At 51.5% G+C, this 22,092-nt stretch overlaps 1 protein-coding gene and 1 long non-coding RNA gene across 2 annotated transcripts; both read left to right on the top strand.

Annotated features, from left to right (window-relative positions):
* Positions 1-1,506: 1,506 nt before the first annotated feature.
* On the top strand, positions 1,507-3,991 carry LOC139042167 (uncharacterized). Its single transcript, XR_011498523.1, has 3 exons — positions 1,507-1,657; positions 1,733-1,856; positions 2,153-3,991. It is a non-coding gene; the product is annotated as an uncharacterized lncRNA (long non-coding RNA).
* A 4,869-nt stretch (positions 3,992-8,860) lies between these two features.
* On the top strand, positions 8,861-13,639 carry KLK14 (kallikrein related peptidase 14). Its single transcript, XM_014866936.3, has 5 exons — positions 8,861-9,302; positions 10,156-10,327; positions 11,994-12,247; positions 12,606-12,742; positions 13,158-13,639. The coding sequence occupies exons 1-5, from the start codon at positions 9,263-9,265 to the stop codon at positions 13,308-13,310; spliced, it is 756 nt and encodes a 251-aa protein (XP_014722422.2). The 5' UTR covers positions 8,861-9,262; the 3' UTR covers positions 13,311-13,639.
* The last annotated feature ends 8,453 nt before the right edge of the window (positions 13,640-22,092 follow it).

Here is a 22,092-nt window from a genome sequence, read left to right as displayed (position 1 = left end):
GCCAGGCCCCCCCGAGACCCCCAGGAGGGTCAGGATGCTGCTGCACCAGGCGGACTTCCCACTGGGGCGATGGGGCCTCGGGTGTCAGGAAGAGCTTTCTGGGGCCAAGTCTGGGAGGATGGCAGGGGGGAAACTGAGAGGCCAGGAGGCCAGCGAGAGGCCCAAACTGAGGTAGTGGCAGGTGGTGGAATGGTGGGAGCTGAGAGCACGGCTCGTTAAGCACTGGCCCAGGCTGGGAATCCTACAAAACTCCAGGTTGTGTTTGGTAAACGTGAGAGGTCCCACATGAGCTCAAAGACTGTAAAGACAAGAGAAGCCTCTCCTAAACAGACGGAACAGAAGGAAAGATGTTTGCCACTCAGGTGGACGGTAAACACGGAGGGCGGGGCAGGGGTGTTGCTGAGGCAGGAGGCCCTAGTCATCAGGAAGTGGGGCTTTTGCTGAGGTCTGTGGCCTTGGTAAATGCAGCCCCTGCATACACACAAGGGACCCTTTATCCCCATTGAATGTGGGTCTGTGATAGGACCAGGGCTGAGGAAGCAGAAATGTCCATGTCCTGGGTCCCATCGCCCAGAGTCAGAAGCATTCTTCCCTGCAAGTGTTTGGAGCCTAATCTCAGAAAGATGGGCTTCCCCGCCTTCCCCCGGTGTGTGCTCTCCCAGGGCTGGGTAATTGGAGATTACTGTCAGGTCTGAAGAGGGTGAGGCATTGGGTGCAGAGATTCCGGAGGGAAGCAGAGATTCTGGAGTGAGGCAGAGATTCTGGAGGGAGGCAGAGATTGTGGGGAGAAGGAGAGGTTCTGGAGAGAGGCAGAGATTCTGGAGGGAAGCAGAGAATTTTTTTTTTTTTTTTTTTGGTGAGGAAGATTAGCCCTGAGCAAAGATCTGTTGCCAACCTTCCTCTTTTTGCTTGAGGAAGATTGTTGCTGAGCTAACATCTGTGCCAATCTTCCTCTATTTTGTATGTGGGACACGGCCACAGCATGGCTTGATGGGCAGTGTGTAGGTCTATGCCCGGATCCAAACCTGCAAACCCCAGGCCACCAAAGCAGAGTGCATGAACTTTACCACTATGCCACCAGGCCAACCCCAGCGGCAGAGATTCTGGAGGGAGGCAGAGGTTCTGGAGAGAAGCAGAGATTCTGGAGGAAGGCAGAGCTTCCGGAGAGAAGTCTCTGTGATAATCTCACTCATCCCATTTTCATGGAGCCCCTGCCACACACCAGGTACTGGGCTGGGCTCTGGAAGGGAATGTCTGCTCCACAGAAAGTGATCAGGAGCTGACCTTTCAGCTGACATCTGGACAGGTAACCACGGGCAGAGCAGCAGGAAACGTGTCCCAGGCAGAGGGAACGGCAAACACCAAGCCCCTGAGGTGGGAAGGCACCTACCACATGAAGAACAAAGAGATGCAGGGGGCTGAGGCCGGTGATGGACACCAGCCAGACGCACAGTACCTTGGAGGCATTTAGGGTTTCTTATAATTGCAGTGGGAAATCACGGATGGGTTTTAAGCAGGTTTTAACACAATGCTGTTTTATGTTTTAAGAACACGTTGGCCGCCCTGCCCAGTGGAGAATGGACATGGCGTGGCATGGGGGGAGGGGATCAAACATGGAAGCTGCGAGACCAGTTTGGATGCAGTGGCACCCATCCAGGTGAGAGATAAGGGTGGCTTGGACAAAGGTGAGTGAGAGGAGGAAAGCAACTGAACTCACCATATATTTGGACAGGAATTGCCAACGAGGGAAGTGGGAGCGAGGGAGAGATCAAGGACCATTCCCAGCTTTCGATCGATCGGAGTGACCGGGGAGAGGATGATGTCCTTTACAAACCAGGGGAAGACTCAGGGCAAAGGTGGGAGCCGACCGTGGAGCTTAAACCGAAATATGTGGGAGATGATAGAGCTGGAAGGAGGTGGGGCAGGTGTGTTGGTTGGCTCACGTGTCGACCCAGCATCAGGGGCGCCCCCGGTGCACAGACAGAGGCTGCCTGGCACGCACGTCGCAGATACGATGGTGACTCAGAGACACCTGAGAGATCACCCAGGGAGAGAGTTCAAAGAGACACATGAGATCAGCCGCCGAGGGGCGTGGAGTCACCACTCGACGTTGGGCAACTGACCTCATTTCTCTCCGTTTCCTCATCTGTAGATTGTGGGCACCCGCAGGGACGATGGGGGAGTTAAGCAAGGCACACGGCGGGTACCAGAAAAACTGCCAACCGAGAGCTGGTCGGGAACACAACAAGAAGACCGACGTGAGGGGCCGTCTGCTCATCCCGCAAACGCTCGTTTTCCTGGATCTCTCACGCCGGGCTGTTCCAGGGACTGGGGATCTGCAGAGAGCTCCCTGCCCTCGACGGCGTGGAAATAAATTTGGAGATGGAATGGCATCCTATTTAACAGCCGGATGACCCGAGTTCCAATCCTGACTCTGCCCCTTGCACAAGAGACTTCTGTCCGAGACCAGCTTCCTCGCTTGTAACGTCATAGTAATGAGAGTCCCTAACATCATAAAGCTGTTGTGAGGATCAAGCGTGAGAATGTTTGCAAAGTCCTTGGCTATCTGGCTGATTCGTATTTTAAGCGGGGACAGACATTCGCTCAGATGGGGAGTCGGGAGCCCAGGGGGGAGAAAGGACGCCCTGGTTTTGTAGTCCCCCCAGCCTCCAAGGGGCCAGAGACCAACGCCGCCATCCGCCATGCCCACGGTCACACCCTGGTCCCTATCTCCATCCATAAGAGCTCCACCTCTGAAACCACAAAAATCCCACATCCCACTCCCTGACCACAGCCTCCCGCGCCTCCGGAGCTGTGGGTGGCTCTGCTGTACCCGTTCTTCCACCTCGAAGACACGGCAACCCTCATGCAGCCTCCCCACCAAGCCCCTTTTGTCTGCCCCTTTACCCTGTTCTCCTCAGCTCCCCCGTCTCAGCATCCCTCCCACGGTCCCCCAGCCCTGCAGGTGCCTGCTCCTTGCTGGAGAAAAACAAAACGAAATCATCCAGCTGCTCAGATGGGACCCCTTTAAATTCTTGCTCACGCATTTCACCAGGGCACCCCTTCTCCCCAGCCCCCACCGCAGTCCTTAGCCTCCCCAAACCCGCCCAGCCGGGCGCCCCTGGAGATGAGCTGGCCTCCAACTCTCCTCTCCCTGGAGGACGGGCCCTGCCTCTACTTCCTGCCACCCGACCCACACCGCACCCTTCCTTCTTCCTTCCTGGAACGATGGAAGAAGCGTCTTCCCTGCTGTCTGGGGCGGTTGCGCCATCTGCCCCTTTGTTCTGGGGCATCTGGTGCAGGCGTCGTTGAGAGCCCGCCGCCGGGGGTGGGTTCGAACCAAGGCGCCGCAGCTCCGCGTTGCGTAAGCCCAGGTGTGCGACCGACTTCACGGCCTCGTCTCTACATTGGGACTGGTGAGTGCCTCTCTCACGGGACCGAGGAAGGGTTCAGTGAGTCAGTTTGCAAAAAAAATGCCTTAAAACGGTGTTAGACGCCCAAATCAGTGCTTCGACGGAATTAACTCTCCAATCCCCTCCAGGGCCAGTAGAAGACTCAGAGAGCAAAGCAGAGATTCAGGCTTTTCTATGCTTCCTCCCGAATGTACCAGCTGGATGACTACGGACAAGCCACTTCGTCTCTCTCAGCCTCAGTTTCTCAGTCTGTAAAATGGGCATAAGATAGGACCTATCCGACGGAGTCTGCACTTCCAATGACCTCACTTCTCATGTCCTTCTGTTCTCCCCGTCACTCCCTCTGCCTCAGCCACACTGGCCTCCTTGCTGGTCCCCACAGACACCAGACCTCCTCCCACCTCAGGACCTTAGCACGTGCTGATCCCTCTGTCTGGAACAGTCTTGCCCCAGAGACCCCCATGGCTCACTCCCAACCACCTTCAGGTCTTTGCTCAAAGTTCACCTCAATCAGGCCTTCCCTGACCCTACCCTCACTTTATTATGATTTTTCATAAAAATTGAAATTTTTCCATTTCAATTATTCATATTATGATTTTTCATAGTTTGATTGTTTAATTGCTATATATTTTTATTTAACTTTCTTTTTCTTGATTGCCTCCCCTTCCAGAATGTCAGCATCAGTAGGGCATGGATTTCTGTCTCTTGTGCTCATTGCTGTATCCTCAGACCTTAGAACCGGGACCGACACACAGTAGGGATCAATAAATATTTGTTGAGTGGAGGAAGAGAGAGTGAGGAGGGAGGAGGAGAAAAGGAGAGAGGAAGGAAGGAAGGAACAGAGGGAAGGAGGAAGGTAAGAAGCTAACCCACATAAAGAAGTTTCCCAGATTAACAAAATGTGGTCCGTCCATACAGTGGAATATTATGCAGCCATAAAAAGGAAGGAAATTCTGACACCTGTTACGACATAGGTGAACCTTGAGGACATTATGCCAAGTGAAATAAGCCAGACACTAAAAGACAAATTCTGTAAGATTCCACCTGGATGAGGCACCCAGAACAGTCAAGTTCGCAGGGAGAGGAAACAGAACAGTGGTGACCAGGGGCCAGGCTGAGGGAGAAGAGGGGAGCTAGTGTCTAACAGGTGCAGAGCTCCAGTTTGGGGAGCTGGAAAGGTTCTGGAGATGATGGTGGGGACGGTTGCTCTACCATGTGAACAGCCACTGAACTGGATGCTAAAAATCATTAAAATGGTAAAGTTTTTGTTATGCATATTTTACCACAATAAAAAAGCAAATTAATTTTTTTTAAAGTTTTGAACATTAAAGTAAAAATCAAAAAGAAGGACACAGCACCATGCCTGGCTGTGCCAAGCCCTCAACAACCCTGAGCTATTGGGGTTTTTTTCCCTCCCCAAAGCCCTAGGACGTGGTTGTGTATCCTGGTTGTAGGTCCTGCTAGTTCTTCTATATGGGATGCTCCACAGCATGGCCTGAAGAGTGATGTGTAGGTCCACGCCCAGGATCCGAACCAGTGAACCCCGGGCTTCGGAAGAGGAGCACACGAACTTACCTACTATGCCACCAGGCCGTCCCATGAGCTACTGTATTTGTTCTTTCCTTTCTCATGACCGGTCCTCACTGGTCGCACACCTTTCTCCTTCCCCCGTGTCTAAGAGTGGGCTTTCTTCATCCACGGGGTCCTCCAGTCCACGCTGTTCTCTGCCCACCTCTCCAGCTTCCACTCCCACCAAAACCTTTCTCTCCAAAATCTCCAGCCTCCTTTCTGTCATTTTTCCCCAGTGGCCACCCAACTGTGTCGACCCGCGCCACTTCCTCATTAAAAGTCGTGTCAACCTCCCAACACCGCTTTCTCCTGGCTTTCCTCCCAGCTCTTCAATCATCTCTTCTCAGCCCCCAGCCCCTAAACTGGGGGCCTTCCCTGGAGATCCCGGGCAGACGGCCCTGGTCTTCTCACTCTATGCAGCCTCTCCTGGTGGGCTCCACGTGCTCTGGCTTCCGGGGTCTTCTGTGCTAGTCACGCCCCACCGTCGTTTCTAACCAGACCACTCTCCTAAGCTCCACACCTAGGTCTGCAGGGAGGACCCTAAGGGCTCTTCTCTCCCGTTCAGAATCACCCTCCAGGCCCTGCTTCCCCTGGCCACGTCTCCCTCCAACCCTCTGAACTACGTCACCATCCTCCTGCTGGAAGGTCTCTGCTCAGAGCCGCTTCCTTCCTTCCCACCCCCCACCACATTCCCTCCGTCCGCCTCGCCAACTCCTACACATCCACAGCAGGCCCCGGCTTAAACATCCTGCCCTCCAGGAATACTTTCCCCACTCATCGGGCTCCATTGGGCCCTTTGACATCCCTCATCAGAACACACATCCCTCAGGACCAAGTTTCCCATTGCCCATGGGCCTTTCTCGCCAGACCATGAGTTCCTTGAAGGCAAGTACTGTGGCCATGTGTTCATTCATTCATTCATCCACTCATCAGATATTTATTGAGGACCCACATCATGGCAGACAGCCGTGTGCTGACCAGGTGGGTACAATGGTGAGCAAGGTAGCCCAGGGTTTAGATCCTGGCGGGAAGGGGATGAGTAACTTGGCAGGGACACTGGGGGGGCTTAGGGGCTGGGATGGGGAGCAGAGTGATAAGGCAGTTAACTGAGCCTCATTTGTGGCTGCATCTGCAGCCTTTTTCTCCAGCTCCTTCTGTTCACAGAGCCCTTCTGCTTAAGCAGAGCGTTCTTTGTAGGAAGAAGGAGACTCATGTCTCCCAAGGCCTTCCAGCTCAGCCAAGGGTCCCCACGAGTCCACCAAATAAGGCTTTCCGCTCAGATGGGGTGGGGAAGGGGGCGGCTTGTGTCTACCAGAAAATTCTGTTTTGTTATTAACTCTTTTTTTTTAATCAACATTGAACTTATTTATTTACTTATTTTATTATTTTATTTTTTTTGCTGAGGAAGATTGGCCCTGAGCTAACATCTGTGTCAGTCTTCCTCTATTTTGTCTGTGCATCACCACCACGACATGGCTACCAACAAGTGGAATAGGTCTGCACTGGGAACCGAACCCAGGCCACCAGCGCAGAGTGCCCCAAACTTAACCACCAGCGCAGAGTGCCCCAAACTTAACCACCAGGCCACAGGGCCAGCACCTATTGTTAACTCTTTATTTTGAAATAATTATAAACTCACAGGAAGTTGCAAAATAGTCCCGAGAGTCCCAATACCCAGCACCCAGAGTCCCCCAGTGGTGACACCCTAGACAGCTGCAGTCCAACAGGGGAAGTGGGAAATTGTCGAGGGTACCACACGGTTAACTAGTGTCCGCTGTTCATGTGCATCTATTTGCCTTGTGCACGTATGTGTGTATGTGTGCACATGTGTTTCTATGTAATTTTATCCCATGCATAGATCTGTGTAACCACAATGGCATCAAGATATAAAACTGCACGGGGCCAGCTGGGTGGCCGAGTGGTTAAGTTCATGTGCTCTGCTTCAGTGGCCCAGGGTTCCCGGGTTCAGATCCTGGGTGCAGACCTACACATCACTCATCAAGCCATGCTGTGGAGGCGTCCTACATACCAAAAAGAGGAAGATGGGCACAGATGTTAGCTCAGGGCCAATCTTCCTCACCAAAAAAAAAAAAAAAAAAGATACAGAACTGATCCCTCACAGAGCAGCTCCCTTGTGCTGCCCTGCCTCCACGTTCCTAGGGAATTATTTCCTTACACAGGGTGTTTATGCTTCTCACCCTTCTGATCACCAGGGCCTGAGCCAAGGCCTTCGGCTCAAAGCAGTGAGGCCCCTCAGCAGAGCCAGTTCACAGGACACAGAAATGCACATGGCTGAGGTGGGCGTGTGGATTCTGATGGACAGAGTGAGTCCCCAGGTAGAGACGGTCCCCCCCACTGTCCGGAGCAGCAGCCCAGGCAGAGAGGGGATGAAGTTGGTTTGGGAGCCAGTCTTGGGGTTGGTGAGGGAGAGGGCAGAGGGGTGGCCTCCTGAGTCACCGCGTGGAGGTCCGGGGATGGCCCAGGATAAATAGCAGTTATTAGGGAATTTAAGAGGCTGGGGGAGGGGCTGAAGGCGGCACGCCCCGCCCTGTGTTAGAATGGGCCCCTCGAATCTAGGGCCCCACCTCTGGCTCCCTAGAACCATTTCCCATCTCACCACTGTCTCTCCCACTCTCTCTCTAGGTCCCTGTCCCCTCTCTCTGGGTCCCCGTCCCCCTCTCTCTGGGTCCCTGTCCTCCTCTCTCTGGGTCCCTGTCCCCCTCTCTCTGGGTCCCTGTCCCCCTCTCTCTGGGTCTCTGTCCCCCTCTCTCTGGGTCTCTGTCCCCCTCTCTCTGGGTCCCTGTCCCCCTCTCTCTGGGTCTCTGTCCCCCTCTCTCTGGGTCCCTGTCCCCCTCTCTCTGGGTCTCTGTCCCCCCCCCCGGGTCTCCATCTCTTACACTGTCTCTGTACCCAATTCTCCTCACCCCTCTGCAGAGCCCAAGTTGAGGGACACCAGTTCTGCACTGCCCCTCCCCCCTGCTGTGGCCCCTGCTGCCCCACCTTCAGGGCTGTGAGGACCAGGAAGAGAGACGCTGGGAGACAGGACTGCCCAGCCCCAGCACCTCCTGCATCCTTTCTCCTGCTGGCTCCCTGTCCCCAACCCCTGCCTCTCTCTCTTCCTCTGGAGCTGTCACCTTTCTTCTCTGCCTCCCTGTCTCCTCTTTCTCAGTGTCCTCTGTCGGTGTCCCCATCACCCATCTTGTATCCACCGCTCCATCCATCTCCCCATTTTTTCCGCCTTGTCCTGCATGGGCTTCCTCCTCTCTCTTCCCTGGTACCACCTTTTCCTTCCCTGTCATCTCTCCGCCTCCCTCCATCTCCACTGCCGTTATGTTGTATGTGTGTATTTGGAGGGTATCTCTCCCTGTCTTCTCTCTTCATCTTTGCCTCTTTCTCTGTGTGTGTTTCTATTCTGTCTTCACCGTCTTCCCTCCGTTTTTCTACTTCTCTCTCTGCTTTTCCACGCTCATCTCTCCATGACTCTATTTCTGTACCTCCCCTCACCCTGTCTTGTCTTTTTCCATCCGCCTCCTCGGTCCCCCATCTACATTCATCTTCCTCCTCCTGCTCCATCTCCCTCAATTCTCCCCACTGCTGGCACTTTTTTCTCTAGACATGTGTTTCTCTTACTCTTTGCCTCTCCAGCTTCATATGTTCCTTCTCTCACATTCCCCCAGGTTCTCTGCGCCTCCCTGGCTGCCTCTCTCTGTGACTCTGTCCCTCCCTTCTCGGCCGCGCCCCTGCCCCCCCCCCAGCCCCCGTCTACCCTGCCCTGGGGTCTCCCTCCTTGGATTCCTCCCACATTATAAAACCTTCTCTGGGCGGGTGGGCGTGTTCCCATTACTGACTGTGGCCGCTTGTCTGGCCAGAGAGGGGAGGGAGGAAATGGGATTGGGGAGTCCTGAATGGGAGCTAAGTAGGCAATTAAAAAGATGTCAGGAGAAGGGCGAGGGCAGGGCCAGCAGCCCAGACCAGGGATAAAAGGCCTCCACCAAGTGACAGGGAAGTGACACCACCCCCACCTCCTCCACAGAGGAGTCATCGAGACATCGAGGCAGATCTGAGCCTTGCTCAGCCTCCTCCCTCCAGCCCCCAAGGAGCCCCCAGACCCTGCTCTGTGACCTCTGCTCTTTCTCTTTCCCATGTCTCTAAGCATCTTGGTCTCGGTGTGAGAGGCTCTCTCTGTCTCTGTCCCTCAACCTCTGGGTCCTTGAGGCCTCCCCCTCTCTCATTCTCTCTCTCTCTCTGCATTTACCAGAACCCAACCCTCGGCCCCCAGAATGTTTGTCCTGCTGACAGCACTTCAGATCTTGGCTGTAGGTAAGACAGCAGTGGGGTCTGTGGCAGGAAGTCCCATGGAGACTCTGAGAAGAGATGGGGAAGGGTCCTAGGGACCCAGGATGCTCATGGGTGACCGGATGAGAAGGAGTGGGGAGGAGGTTGGGGATCATGGCTGAGGAGCACACTGGAGGAGAGCCTGAGTTCTGACTGTGGAGGTATCAGGAGATGGCAGGGCAGGGGAGTCATAGGAGATGGGGAGAAATGAATGAAGAATTGTGGAGAACTATGGGGTCGCGTTAGAAAGGAGGGCCTCAGCATGCTCCTCGATTGTGATAAGGAAGAACTAATATGGGAAAGACGGCGTGTTGTCAGCAGTGATGGTGGGGGTGACAGTGGGGTGGTGGGCTCACGGCAGGGGTCCTGGCGTGGCGGGCCGAGAGGGTATCAGGCAAGATAGTGGATCCTAGGGGCTGGGGGTCACAGAGAGTGGGAAGGTTGGGGAAGGGACAGGGAGCTTCTTGAATGTGTTGGAGACGGATTCATGGGGGAAATGTGGCGTATTGTGAAAAGTGATGATAGGAAGTATTTGTGGTAAAGTGGAGTCAAGAAGAGCTGATGTATGAAGGCCCTGGATGAGGTGGCCATGGGATCAAATAATAGATACTATGGAGGTGACTTGGGCAGCCATTGGTCAGAAAACTCCCATGTTGGGGCAATAATGGGGGCAACGTTGGGCATATCTCATATTGAGTGGGGTGGATGGATGTGGACGGTTTAAGGTTTAAGCAAAGAAGAAAGGGATTAGTGGGTCCCATACATCCTAGGGTTGGGGGGGTGGGGAGCATTTACTCCTCTGCTCCCCCCACCCCACCCCACTCCTGCCTGTTCCTAGCCATGATACAGAGCCAAGCGGATGAGTCCAAGATAATTGGCGGCCATCCGTGCATCCAGAACTCTCAGCCGTGGCAGGCGGCCCTACTGGCAGGTCCCGGGCGTCGATTCCTCTGCGGAGGGGCCCTGCTGTCTGACCGGTGGGCCATCACCGCTGCTCACTGTGCCCGCCGGTGAGTGACCCCCTCCCCTGTTCCTGCGCCAAGTGAATTCCTTAGTCTAGAGCCCCAGAGCTCAGCTGAGAACCCGGAGCCCTGTATAGAACCCAGTGTAGTACCAGGGTCCTGGTTTGGAGTCTGGTTAATTGCCTAGAACCATGGACGCAGCTCAGAACATGGAATCTAGCCACAAATCTTGAACTCAGTTTAGATTCTGAAAGCAGTTTGACAGCTTAGAACCCATACACCAGCTTAGAGTCCCACACGGAACCTAGAAGCTAACACATAACCTAGAGATCCATCCAGAGGCCAAGCTCTACATAGAGACTAAGATCAGGAGCCCATTACAGATGGGTGATAGAATGTAAGGCAGAGTCTACCTTTGGAAACTCAGGATCCCTCTCAGAACACTACCTAGAATCTAGAGTCTGGTTTGGAACCTGAAGTCCAGCCATAAATCCAGAACCTCACTTATAGCTGGAACATACAGCTCAGAGCATAAGATAGAGACAAATCTGGAGCCTGTTCTAGATCTGATGTTTAACCTGGATTCTAGTCTACAGCTCCTCTTTGAGCATCCTAGAACCAAGACCTCAACCCAACATCTAAATCCTAGAATGTATACCATAATCTGAAGCATCATAGAGAACTCAGAGCCCCTCCAAGATTCTAGACCTAAACCTAGAACCTAGACTCCAGATTAGAATTCAAGTCCAGATGAGAGCCCTCTCCTTGCCTGTAAACCAGATCTCATGCCATAAACTTCAGTTCAGGTTAGAACGTAGAGCGCAGAACTCAGCCCAGAGTCTAGAACATAAAGCCCAAAATGCAAACCAATATCTAGAACCTTGGATCCAGGCCATAACATGGAGCTCCATCTAGAACCCAGAGCCCAACCTGAGGTCAAGGACCCAGACCAGAGTCTAGAGCCAAGAGCCTAGACTATAACCGCAATTCAATCTGAAATAGTCTGGCCTAAAATCAAGAACTCAGACTAATATTTAGAACCTTTGGCTGAGCTGGAGCACAGAGCTCAAACAATTGTCTAAAATCTAGGTCATAAACCAGAGCATAATCAGGAACCCAGAACTCAACCGAGACATTGGAGTTTATATAAGTATCCAGAACCCAGAATCCAGCCATAATTCAGAGCTCAAAAGAGAACCCTCAGTTTACCCTAAAACCAAAAGCTCACCTAGAAAGTATGCCATAATCCAGGCTCAATCTAGAACCCAGCTCCTAGCTTAGAGTCAAAAGTTCAAAATGTCTAGAACCCAGAGGCCAGGCTAGAACTGGGGTGGAGTCTGCCTGGAGCCTACTCCGGAATATCAATTCTGATTTACAGCCTAGAGCCAGAGTCTCACTTAGCACTCAGAGCATAGCAAGGTACAGACTCTGGAACTGAGTCAAGAATGCTCAACCATCCATCATCTTATACCCAAGCCAGAAACCAGAGCACAGCTCAAGAGAGGGTGGGGAGGACGGTGGGATTGGGCCAAGAGAGGATGCCCGGGTGGTGGGAAACAATACAGGAGGCCAGCAAACAGTCAGCTTACAGATAGAGGGGAGGTATATTACACTCGGGGAAAATGCATCACCGGGGAAGGGAACAGGGCTGGAGGGTGAAGAGGGGTCTCCAGGTCAGATCCTAAGCAGCACCACTCTTGCGGTCTGTGGCCAGGATCCTTTGGGTCGCCCTGGGCAAGCACAACCTGAAGAAGTGGGAAGCCACCCAGCAGGTGCTGCGCGTGGTTCGCCAGGTGCCACACCCCCAGTATGACTCCCGGACCCACAACAATGACCTGATGCTCCTGCAGCTGGGGCAGCCTGCTCGGCTGGGGAGGGCGGTGAGGCCCATCCCTGTGGCCAATTCCTGTGCCAGTCCGGGGACTCCCTGCCGTGTGTCGGGCTGGGGCACCACATCCAGCCCCAATGGTGAGGATTCCTGCATCCTGCATCTGGGAAAGGAGGGGGTTGAGGGCCTGATTCCTGGATCTGAGGGAGGAGAGACTGGGGGCCTGGATCCCTGGGTCTGAGGGAGGAGGGGCTGGGGGTGGACTCCTGGGTCTGAGGGAGGAGGGGCTGGGGGATGGACTCCTGGGTCTGAGGGAGGAGGGGCTGGGGCTGGACCCCCGGGTCTGAGGGAGGAGGGGCTGGGGCTGGACCCCTGGGTCTGAGGGAGGAGGGGCTGGGGGCCTGGACCCCTGGGTCTGAGGGAGGAGGGGCTGGGGGCTGGACTCCTGGGTCCTGTTGGAGGGTGGACCCCAGTCATAACCTCTCAGTGCCCCCCCAGCCAGGTACCCCAACTCTCTGCAGTGCGTGAACATCAACATCATCTCGGATCAGGATTGTAGGCAGGCGTATCCCGGAGCCATTACCTCAGGCATGGTCTGTGCAGGAGTTCCCCAAGGGGGGAAGGACTCTTGTCAGGTGAGGCCCAGGGGGAGAGCTGGAGGAGGGGGATTTGTTTGGGGCTGGGACAAAAGGATCTCAGGAGTATGAAAATCAGCAGAGGTTCCCCAGAGACCGAGAGAGACTGTCATAGCCAGGCTACACTGCCTCATCGCTTTGTGCCTTTGGGTAATGGATCTAACCTCTCTGTGCTTCAGTTTCCCCATCTGTTCACTGGGGTAGCACCTCTAAGAGCAGAAGAGATTGAGCTAAGACAAAGAGGGGCCCAGTGAGACCCGAGGGACGGAGACAGAGTGGAACCAGCGACGAGGGAAGGAAGTGACCCCAGACCCTAGGGCTGATATCTGGGGGGCGTCTCAGCCCATCTCCCTCCCCGTCTCTGCCACTTGGCCGTCTGTCCATGTGTGTCTCCATCTCTGCCTCTCCCCCTCAGGGTGACTCCGGGGGACCCCTGGTGTGCAGAGAACAGCTCCAGGGCCTGGTGTCCTGGGGGATGGAGCGCTGTGCCCAGCCTGGCTACCCCGGGGTCTACACCAACCTGTGCAAGTACCAGAACTGGATCCAGGGAACCATACGGAGCAGATGATCGCCAGTGTGACCAAATGTCAGCCGCCCAACATGCTTCCCTAGACACTGCTCTCTCCATTCAAGACTCAGGAGTCCAGCCCCTGGAGTCCAGGCGTCCTCATCCTGACCCTTATCTCAGAACCCCTCTCTCCCAGATCAGTTCCTTCAGTTTTTTTCTCCCCACCCCCACAACATCACCATCATTATTCAAGACCCCCTTAGGCACAGAGGGCGGGAGCCTGAAGGCACTTAACTGACACCATATTCCAAAGAAGGCAATTTTCAAAACTCTTAGTACCTCTAAAACCAGATAAAATAATAATAAAAATTGAACAACCCTAAATTCCATTCATCTGCTCATTTAACTCATTCAACAGATATGTACACAGTGGCCCCACTGCGCCGAACCAGGAGCCATATTCTGACAAGCGGCTGAATAGGGTGCATGCTGTTCCCTGGGGGTCTGCCTTCCCCCCCCCGACCCATTGTATCTGGAGTGGCAGAAGGAGATGCCCAGCCTTGCAGTGTGATGCTGAGCTGGACTGCCCCTCCCCGGCCTCCTCTCCAGGTCCTGCTAGCAAGGAGTGCTGAGATTCAAGGCAGGGAGAGCAAAGACCTATCCCGTTCCCTGGAAAACTCCAAGCAAATAGAGCCGGCCCCTTTGTCCTAATCAGATCTCAGGTGAAGAGAGCTGAGTTAATCACCTTCTTGAGTTCAAGTCCTGGCAGAGCTCTGCTGTCATTTTATTGATTTATTTCCACTCCTCATCCGTGGCTCTGGTCCTCTTCATCCCACAGGCACCGACACAAGTGGCCTCAAATACATGCCTTGTTGCATTTCGTTGTTTCTAATCTGCACAAAACCGTGGCGTTGTGAATCCCATTCTCTTTCTTGCTGTCATTCAGTGGCTATTTATTGGGCACCTACTATGCGCCAGACATGAGTCTATTTACTAGGCACCTACTCTGCACCAGACGTTGGTCTAGGTGCTGGCAGTGGAGCTGAGCACAACCCAGAGAAATTAAATGCTTCCCCTGCCAGAGCTTACATTCAAGCAGGAGGTGATAGACAGGAAACAGTAAAGATAATTTAAAAGTAGAGAGTCCCTGTGAGTAAAAAGGCCAATAAACTTGGGCTGGGCAGCAGGCCCAGTGTGTGCCAGAGCCAGCTCATCCCAGCCCATAAAAGCCTATTGGCAGATTTTCAGGAATCTGAGTTGGTTGCTAAAGAGCCATTATTAAAAACTGAATTACATAAACTTACAATTAAATCATGTATATTAAAAACAAAGTCAATAAATTCTCAAAACTCATCAATTCCTAATTATTTTTACTAATATCCATGCTTTGAGGTTACTTGTGTCTATCACATGACGTCTGTAACGATGACCTTCTGGGCATCTTTTCCCAACTCTGTGTCCAGGGATGTCTCGTTAGGAGCTTAACATCAGCCCAGGTGGAAGGATTTACACCATGGAAATTGGCAAATGCAACAGATCAGGGCTTTTGTTCTGAGGGCTGTGGTTAAATCCTTACTGGCATGCCATGTGACAGGTCTGCCTGGGAATGACCTAGGGATCTTGGTGTCTGTCTTTGTATAGTTCTGTGCTTGGATGGTGCAGAGTCAGATAGAGTAGAAGGCTGTGCTGGCCTCAGAGGTGTTCACCTGCTGTGCTGTGGGGAACAGCACAAGACTGGAGAGTTCTGAGGTGGCAGGTCTGGGACCTGTGTGACAACAGCAGCTCAGAGGATCGCTGGGAATGGAGGCTGCTCCTTCTGTCAAGGCTGTGCAGACACACTGTGGCTCTCCTACATGACAGCCATACAAGCAGAAGAAAGAGGACAGAAAAAGATGTGACTTAGATAGCCTCGGGTCTCCGATGAGGGGCAGATACAGCCAGTGCTGTAATTCCTAGCCTGCATCCTTTTAGAAAGCTAGGTAAAAGTAATTTAGATTAAAGATTACTTTGATCTGATTTCCAACCTGTTCTCCCAGCTGTGGTGACTGAGTACCGCATTTTATTGCTTCTCGAATGCACATTCCTTTCATATTTTTTAACATCTCTGAAATCAGGAAGCATCTTACAACTGATGGTGTCTTCGCACTAGGTCACAATTTAATGGCAGCTCCCTTTTCTTTCTTAGTGATACACAAAATAATAGCGCAAATCCAGTCAACGGTGTTTTAGATTTGACGAGAGAGAGTACAAAGGAACGTGTGTGCAGGGGAGGAGTCATGCTGCGGTATTAAATTGGTGATGTTATTCCACGAAACGTTCTAACAATCTAGCCATGTTGCTATTTGCTCATCTCGTTCATTGTTTCTCAATGCCACAGAGTCTTCTCGATCTATGCCATCCAATATGGTAGCCACCAGCCACGTGTGGTCATTTAATTTTTAAATTACATTAGCTAAATTTAATCCATGTTAAAATTCCATTCCTTAGTCACACTCGCCACATTTCCGGTGCTCAACAACCATGTGGAGCAAGTGGCTGCCATGTTGGACAGCGCAGAAAAATAGAGTATTTCCAGCATCGAAGAAGTTCTATCAGACGGCACTCCTCCGGTTTATACCCTTGTTTCTCAAAGTGTGGTTCAGAGAACAGCAGCTTCTGAATCACCTGGAGCTTATTAGAAGTGCAGTCTTGGACCCCACCCCGGACTGACTGAACCAGAATCTGCATTTTAACAAGATCCCCAGGGGACTCAATGCATGTTAGAGTTTGAGAAGCATCACTCCATGATATACATCCACCATGTTTAAGGAGCCAGTCCCCCAGTGATGGATACCTGGGTTCCCTCACAATGCAAGCAACAGTGCAATGGCTATTCAGGGGCATGCCCCTTATGTACCTAAAGAGACTTCTCTGAAATATTCGCAGGAGCAAGACCACTGGGCCAAAAGGCCTACTTTCATTGAATTTCACCAAGCATTGGCAAATTTTTGTCCAAATAAGAAGAATTTCTGTCTCCCCAAACCCTCAACAATGTCTGTAGTTCATTCATTCATTCAGCAAATATTCATTAAATCCTATTCTGTACAAAGTACTGTCCTGGGAGCAAAACAGATAAACACCTCTGTCCTTAGGGAACTCACTTCTAGAGGAGAGGCAGAGAAGAAACACATGAGTAAGTAAAACATAAAGTATGACAGATGGCAGTTAAGTACGTGGAGAAAAGTAAAGCAGATGGGATGCAGAATGTCAGAGGAGGGTTGCAATCTTAAGTGGGTGGTTGTGCAATGAAGAGTTAACTCAGCAGGCCTGGGCTGTCAAACCCTACACATTACAAAGAAAGGTTTGGCCCTTGGCCAGCTTCTGGGAGGGAACCTCTAAGCCCTTGAAATATCTTTCCTTTATCAGGAAGTGTCTTTGTTGACCTGGAAGCCATGGGCCATGCCAGATAGTCCATCCTAATAAGGTGACTTATGGTGGAAGCCTTGGGATATGTTGTATCAATTTGACCTCTGGAGGGGCTGAAGACCAAGGTCAGTCACAGGCAGACAGCCACGTGCCTATATGACCAACACCCAGCAAAAACCTAGACACCAACGCTCAGGTGAGCATCCCTTGTGGATGGTACTCTGTGCGTGCTGTCACACATTGATCTGGGAGAAGGAGGCACAGTCTGCACGACTCCACTAGGAAAGACACTGGAAGCTTGTATTTGGTCTCTCCTGGACTCTGCCCTCTGTGCCTTTTCCTCAATGATTTTAATCTCCATCCTTTTGCTGTCATAAACCCAAACCATGAGCATACCAACTTTTCTGTGTTGAGTTCTGTAAATCCTTCTAGTGATTCATTGAACCCGTCTTGAGGACCCCCAACTACAGAGGTCAAGGAAGTCTTCAGGGAGAGGAGGGCAAGAATGCAAGAAACCATGCAGACATCTGGTCATCTGCTTTGGAAGGGCGTTCCAGGAGTGGGAACAACAGGCATTAAAGTTCTGAGATGGGAGTGTGCCTGGAATGAGAGCAGCAAGAGAAGAGGAGAGGGTTGATGGTGGTAGAGGACTGTTGGGAGCCAGATGGTCTAGAGTCTTGAAGCCCACCATAAAGAAACATGACTTTCACTCTGAGATGGAAGGCACTGCAGGGTTTTAAGAGGAGTGACCTGACTTGACATACATTTTGAAAAGTCACTCTGGCTGCTGTGTCAAAAATAGAGTGTAGGTGGGGCCAACCCGGTGGCACAGTGGTTAAGTTCACACATTCCATTTCAGTGGCCCAGGGTTCGCCGGTTCAGATCCCGGGTGCGGACATGGCACCACTTGGCAAGCCATGCTGTGGTAGGCGTCCCACATATAAAGTAGAGGAAGATGGGCACGGATATTAGCTCAGGGCCAGTCTTCCTCAGCAAAAAAAGAGGAGGATTGGCAGCAGATGTTAGCTCAGGGCTAATCTTCCTCAAAAAAAATTTTTTTGTTAAATAAATAAAATAGAATGTAGGCAGAAAAGGACAGAAACAGGGAGAACAGATAAAAACTTGTGATAATCCAAGTGAGAGATGATGGTGGTTGGGAGGGACCAGGGTGGCAAGGATGGAAGTTGTTGAGAAATGGTTGGATTCTGGATCTATTTTGAGCTGAGAGGGTTTTGTTACAAAATGGATGTGTGGTGTGAGAAAAGGGATTCAAGGGCAAGACTAAGGTTTTGGCCAAGGAATGGAAGGATGGAAAGATCATCTACTGAGAAGAACAGGACCACAAGAGGAGCCTGTTTCCAACATGGGAGGACAGGAATTTGGCGGGTTTTTTTTTTTAATTATTGAGGTAAAATTGGTATATAACATTATATAAGTTTCAGGTGTGAAACATCATAATTCAACATCTGTATACACTACAGAGTGATCACCACCAAAGGTCTAGTTACCATCCATCACCATACAATTGACCCCCTTCACCCATTTTGCCCATCTTCCAACCTCCTTCCCCTCTGGTAAGCACCAATCTGTTCTCCATATCTATGCTTGTTTTTGTTTTTGTTTTATTTGTTTGTCTTGTTTCTTTAGAGTCCACATATGAGTGAAATCATACAATGGTTGTTTTCTCTCTGTCTGATCGACTTCACTTAGCATAATACCCTCAAGATCCATCCATGTTGTCACAAATGTCAAGATTTAACCTTTTTTATGCCTGAGTAGTATTCCATCATACAGATATACCACATCTTCTTTATCCATTCATCCATCAATGGACACATAGGTTGTAGGAGTTCGGTTTTGAACGTGGAGATGTTGAGTAGGCAGTTGGATGTCAAGTCAAGAGTTCAAGAGCAAGGTCTGTCTGGAGACATAAACTTGGGAGTCGTCAGCGTGTAGATAGTATTTAAAGCCATGAGACCAGATGAGATCACCAAGGGAGTGAGTGTAGATAGAAGGGAGAAGAGGGTCAAGTGCTGAGCTCTGGGGTGCTCCACCATACAGAGGGGGGACATGAGGAGAAAATGGTACCAGATGTGGATGAGAAGCAGCCAGTGAATTGTGAAAAAGACCAGGAGGGTGTAGTGTCCCAGAGCCAAGGAAAGAAACTGAACAAACAGGGAGTGACCCACTTGTTAAATGCTGCTGCGAACTCAAGTAAGATGAAGCCTAAAGAGCTGGCTATTGGGTCCAGCAATATGGAAGTTATTGGTGCCCTTAAAAAGGGCGCAGTTGGTGGAGCAGTCAGATAGAAAGGCTGCATGGAGTGGGCTCAAGAGAGAACAGGAGAGGAATCACAGACAGGGAGTGTCGCCAACTATTTTAGAGAAGGAGTGCAGTTGAGGGAGCAACAACTGGTCCGGGAGCTGAAGGAGAGCATGAAGGTTGAGAGAAGGGTTTTTTTGTTTGTTTGTTTGTTTTAATGGAAGATGGGAGAAATTGTAGCATGTTTGTACGTTAATATGACTGCTCACTGGGGGAGAAAAAAAATTGATGCAGACAAAGGAGCAGAGAACTGCTGACCACGACAATTTCCTCAAGAAGGTGAGAGCGGACAGGATACAGGACTCAAGTGGAGGGGTCTGACTTAGATGGAGGTGCAGACTGTTCATCTATAGAAATGGGAGAGGAGACAGAGGATGTGGGCATAATTTCTGCTATTCTGATGGGTGGAAAGATGATGACTGGGGCCAACATCCTTCATAACATAGATCCAGCTTTAAAGAAGAATTTGTGTCTCTCAACTCCTCGTGCATCTTTCTCTCCAAGATCAGGTGTCTGGTTTCTCCCCGGGCATTTCTCTGTCCTTCTGTCTCTCTGTCTTTGTATCTCTCTGCATTTCCTCTGTCCTCTCCCAACCACCCTGTCCTTCTATCTCTGTGTATTTACCCCTTTGTTTCTTTCTCTGTCTCCCCCACTCCCTTCATGTTTGCATTTGAGCCTCTCCTCCAGGCCTGGGTGTGGGACCAACTTTCTAGTCCCAACCAGCACTTCCAACCAGAACTTCCAGTTTCTGCTTGACAAAGAACCCCATTTTGAAGCCAACCTAGGGTGGGGCCTCCAGGAACCTCAGGCTGCCTCCATCTCTCCAGTTTTACTTATCTAACAAGCACATTTGTGGCCCTTGGTCCACGCCAGGCTCTCATCTGGGCTCCATCAAATATTAACTCATTTAACCCTCCTCTATGAGGTCACTGCCATTGAGATCCCCATTTTACAAATGGGGACACTGAGGCACAGAGTTGTCATGCCACTTGAACTCAAGCAGTCTAGCTCCGGAGTCTGAGATCTAAACCACTAGGAACACTGCCTCTTTTTTCCAGTCCTTTCTTCTTTCTCTGGCCCTGCTCTCTGTTGGGGGAGAGACCCTGATCTGTGTGACAGTACACCTGGATTTGGTCCAGTTGTGTGACCTCCAGCAGCTTACTCCCCTCCACTCCAGTTGCTTTACTGATCAAGTGAGGGTGGAATGCACCCAACCCTCTTTGGGCCCATGACCTCACTTCAATGAGAATCAGCTAACCTAAGTCCTGCCCAATTATAACGCTTAATATCATTGTTGACCTGGTACTTACCCCTCAGCAAATACCAAAGCCAGTCACCCTCACTCCAGGTTCCAGCCCTTCCCAAATGAGAAAGGCTTTTCTGGAAGCATGGACCCAAGCCACAAGAGGGCACAGCTACCCTGACTTCTCACACAGACCTGTCACCTTACTTAACCTGGCATCCTCCCTCCTGCCATCCAGCCTGGACCCAACTCTACTCAAGAAGAGTGAACTCAGTCCCCACTCTGGGTCCAGCCCTGGGAGGTGGGGTAATTCCAAGGTGGAGAAGGACAGTGGCCTTTCTCTCACCTTGAGAGGAGTTCACAGCTATGACCCAGCCCACACCCACCAGCACCCTACCCCAGCTCAGACATTCAATCTCACGTCAAGTCTTCATTATCAATGTCAACCCACAACACCAACTCGACTGTATTTCAACACCTCCCCATCCAAAACCTCAACCTTGGCACCATCTCCAGCCCCAGCCCAACAGGACTCCATCAACAACCTTATCCCCAGATCCCTCCCATCTACAGCCCAATCCTATCCCCAAAATCAGCTCCAACCCCATCCTCTCCCCATGCCCATTCTCCTCCCCAAACTCATTCGCATTCCCAGTGCTGTCATCAGATCCATCCTGAACCTGACCACAAACTTTTCTTCCTAGGGTAGGGAAAAATTGTGCAAGACTTTGAGATGGACCCGCAGATGTCTTCAAAGGAAAACTAGAAGGGTTAGCTGATATTATGAGGTCTCTGCTCCTTCAATAAAATCGTTGACGTATGCTCATCTTAAATATGTAGGCGAGTCATGGTTAGACCCTCTAAAAATGTCTTTTAACACTAGTTTTGATACCTACGTCCAAACATTAACTCCCCTAGTATGGACCATACCAGTTTTGATGGGAATCGTCACTGTACCATCTCAACCCTTCATCCTTATCATGACACCACTGCTGTCTCTCCTTCCAGACTTCATCTGGTCCCCATCCATGGCTTTCTTCCAAATTCTGACCCCACCTCCATCCTCCCTAATCCTTAATCCTGCCCCCTCCACCCCCAAGGATTAGTTCTCGGTCCCACCCAGTCACAGTTCCAGGAGCCGCCCACTCATTCTCCAAACACCACCTCTTCCTGCTTCCTCTTCGCACTCATCCCGGCCCCCAGAGCTTTCTGATTCCTCCTTTTCCCCACCTACGTCCCGGCGGACTCCCTCAACCCGTCTGGCCCTGCTCCTAAAGGGCCATTTGTCCAAAATATTGCTTTCCCAGGCCCAACCCCTGCCCCCATCCAAATCCAAGACAGTTGATTTCTATCCACCTCCCTGAAGATTCCCTTCTTCTGCCTGATGGTTGGGGGAGAAGGAAATGGTAGAATAAATTTAAGCATCCTTGTGTTTTTCAGAAGAAAAAGGGCTGGAGGTGGAGTTGGGGCTGGAGATGAGGCTGAGAAGTGGAATTTGGTTGTGTTGGCTTTGGTGTTGATAAGGGCTGTTAATGGGATTCAGTTTGAGGGATAGGCTGATGGTAAGGGGTCTGGTTAGGATTAGGTAGGTAAAATGGAAATAGGGTGGAAAATGGCCATCTGGGGGACAGATGCACGGGGTTGGAATGGAGATCAGAAAATGGGATGGAAAATGGGTCGGTGTTAGGGAGAGTCATGAGGATTTGGGGTGGGTTTAGGCTGTTCCTTTCCCTCTAGGTGGGTCCTGCAGCCTGAAAATTCACAGTGGGTTCAACTCGGGCTTGGGCGGGGCCAGATCTGGGTCCCAGCTTGTCCTGGAAGCTCCGCCCCCCAGCGGAGGGCCAAGCCCAGGCTGGGGGCTGCTCGGCGACA

The sequence above is a fragment of the Equus asinus genome, chromosome 26 (assembly GCF_041296235.1).
Source record: "Equus asinus isolate D_3611 breed Donkey chromosome 26, EquAss-T2T_v2, whole genome shotgun sequence".
Lineage (NCBI taxonomy): Eukaryota > Metazoa > Chordata > Mammalia > Perissodactyla > Equidae > Equus > Equus asinus.
Note: the sequence above shows the minus strand (reverse complement) of the source record. Positions and strands in the feature narration are given on the sequence as shown.

Coding starts and splice junctions, on each gene's coding strand:
- KLK14 (XM_014866936.3), top strand. CDS start 9,263: ATGTTTGTCCTGCTGACAGCACTTCAGATCTTGGCTGTAG. Junction 9,303..10,155: donor ACTTCAGATCTTGGCTGTAG/GTAAGACAGCAG, acceptor GCCTGTTCCTAG/CCATGATACAGAGCCAAGCG. Junction 10,328..11,993: donor GCTGCTCACTGTGCCCGCCG/GTGAGTGACCCC, acceptor GTCTGTGGCCAG/GATCCTTTGGGTCGCCCTGG.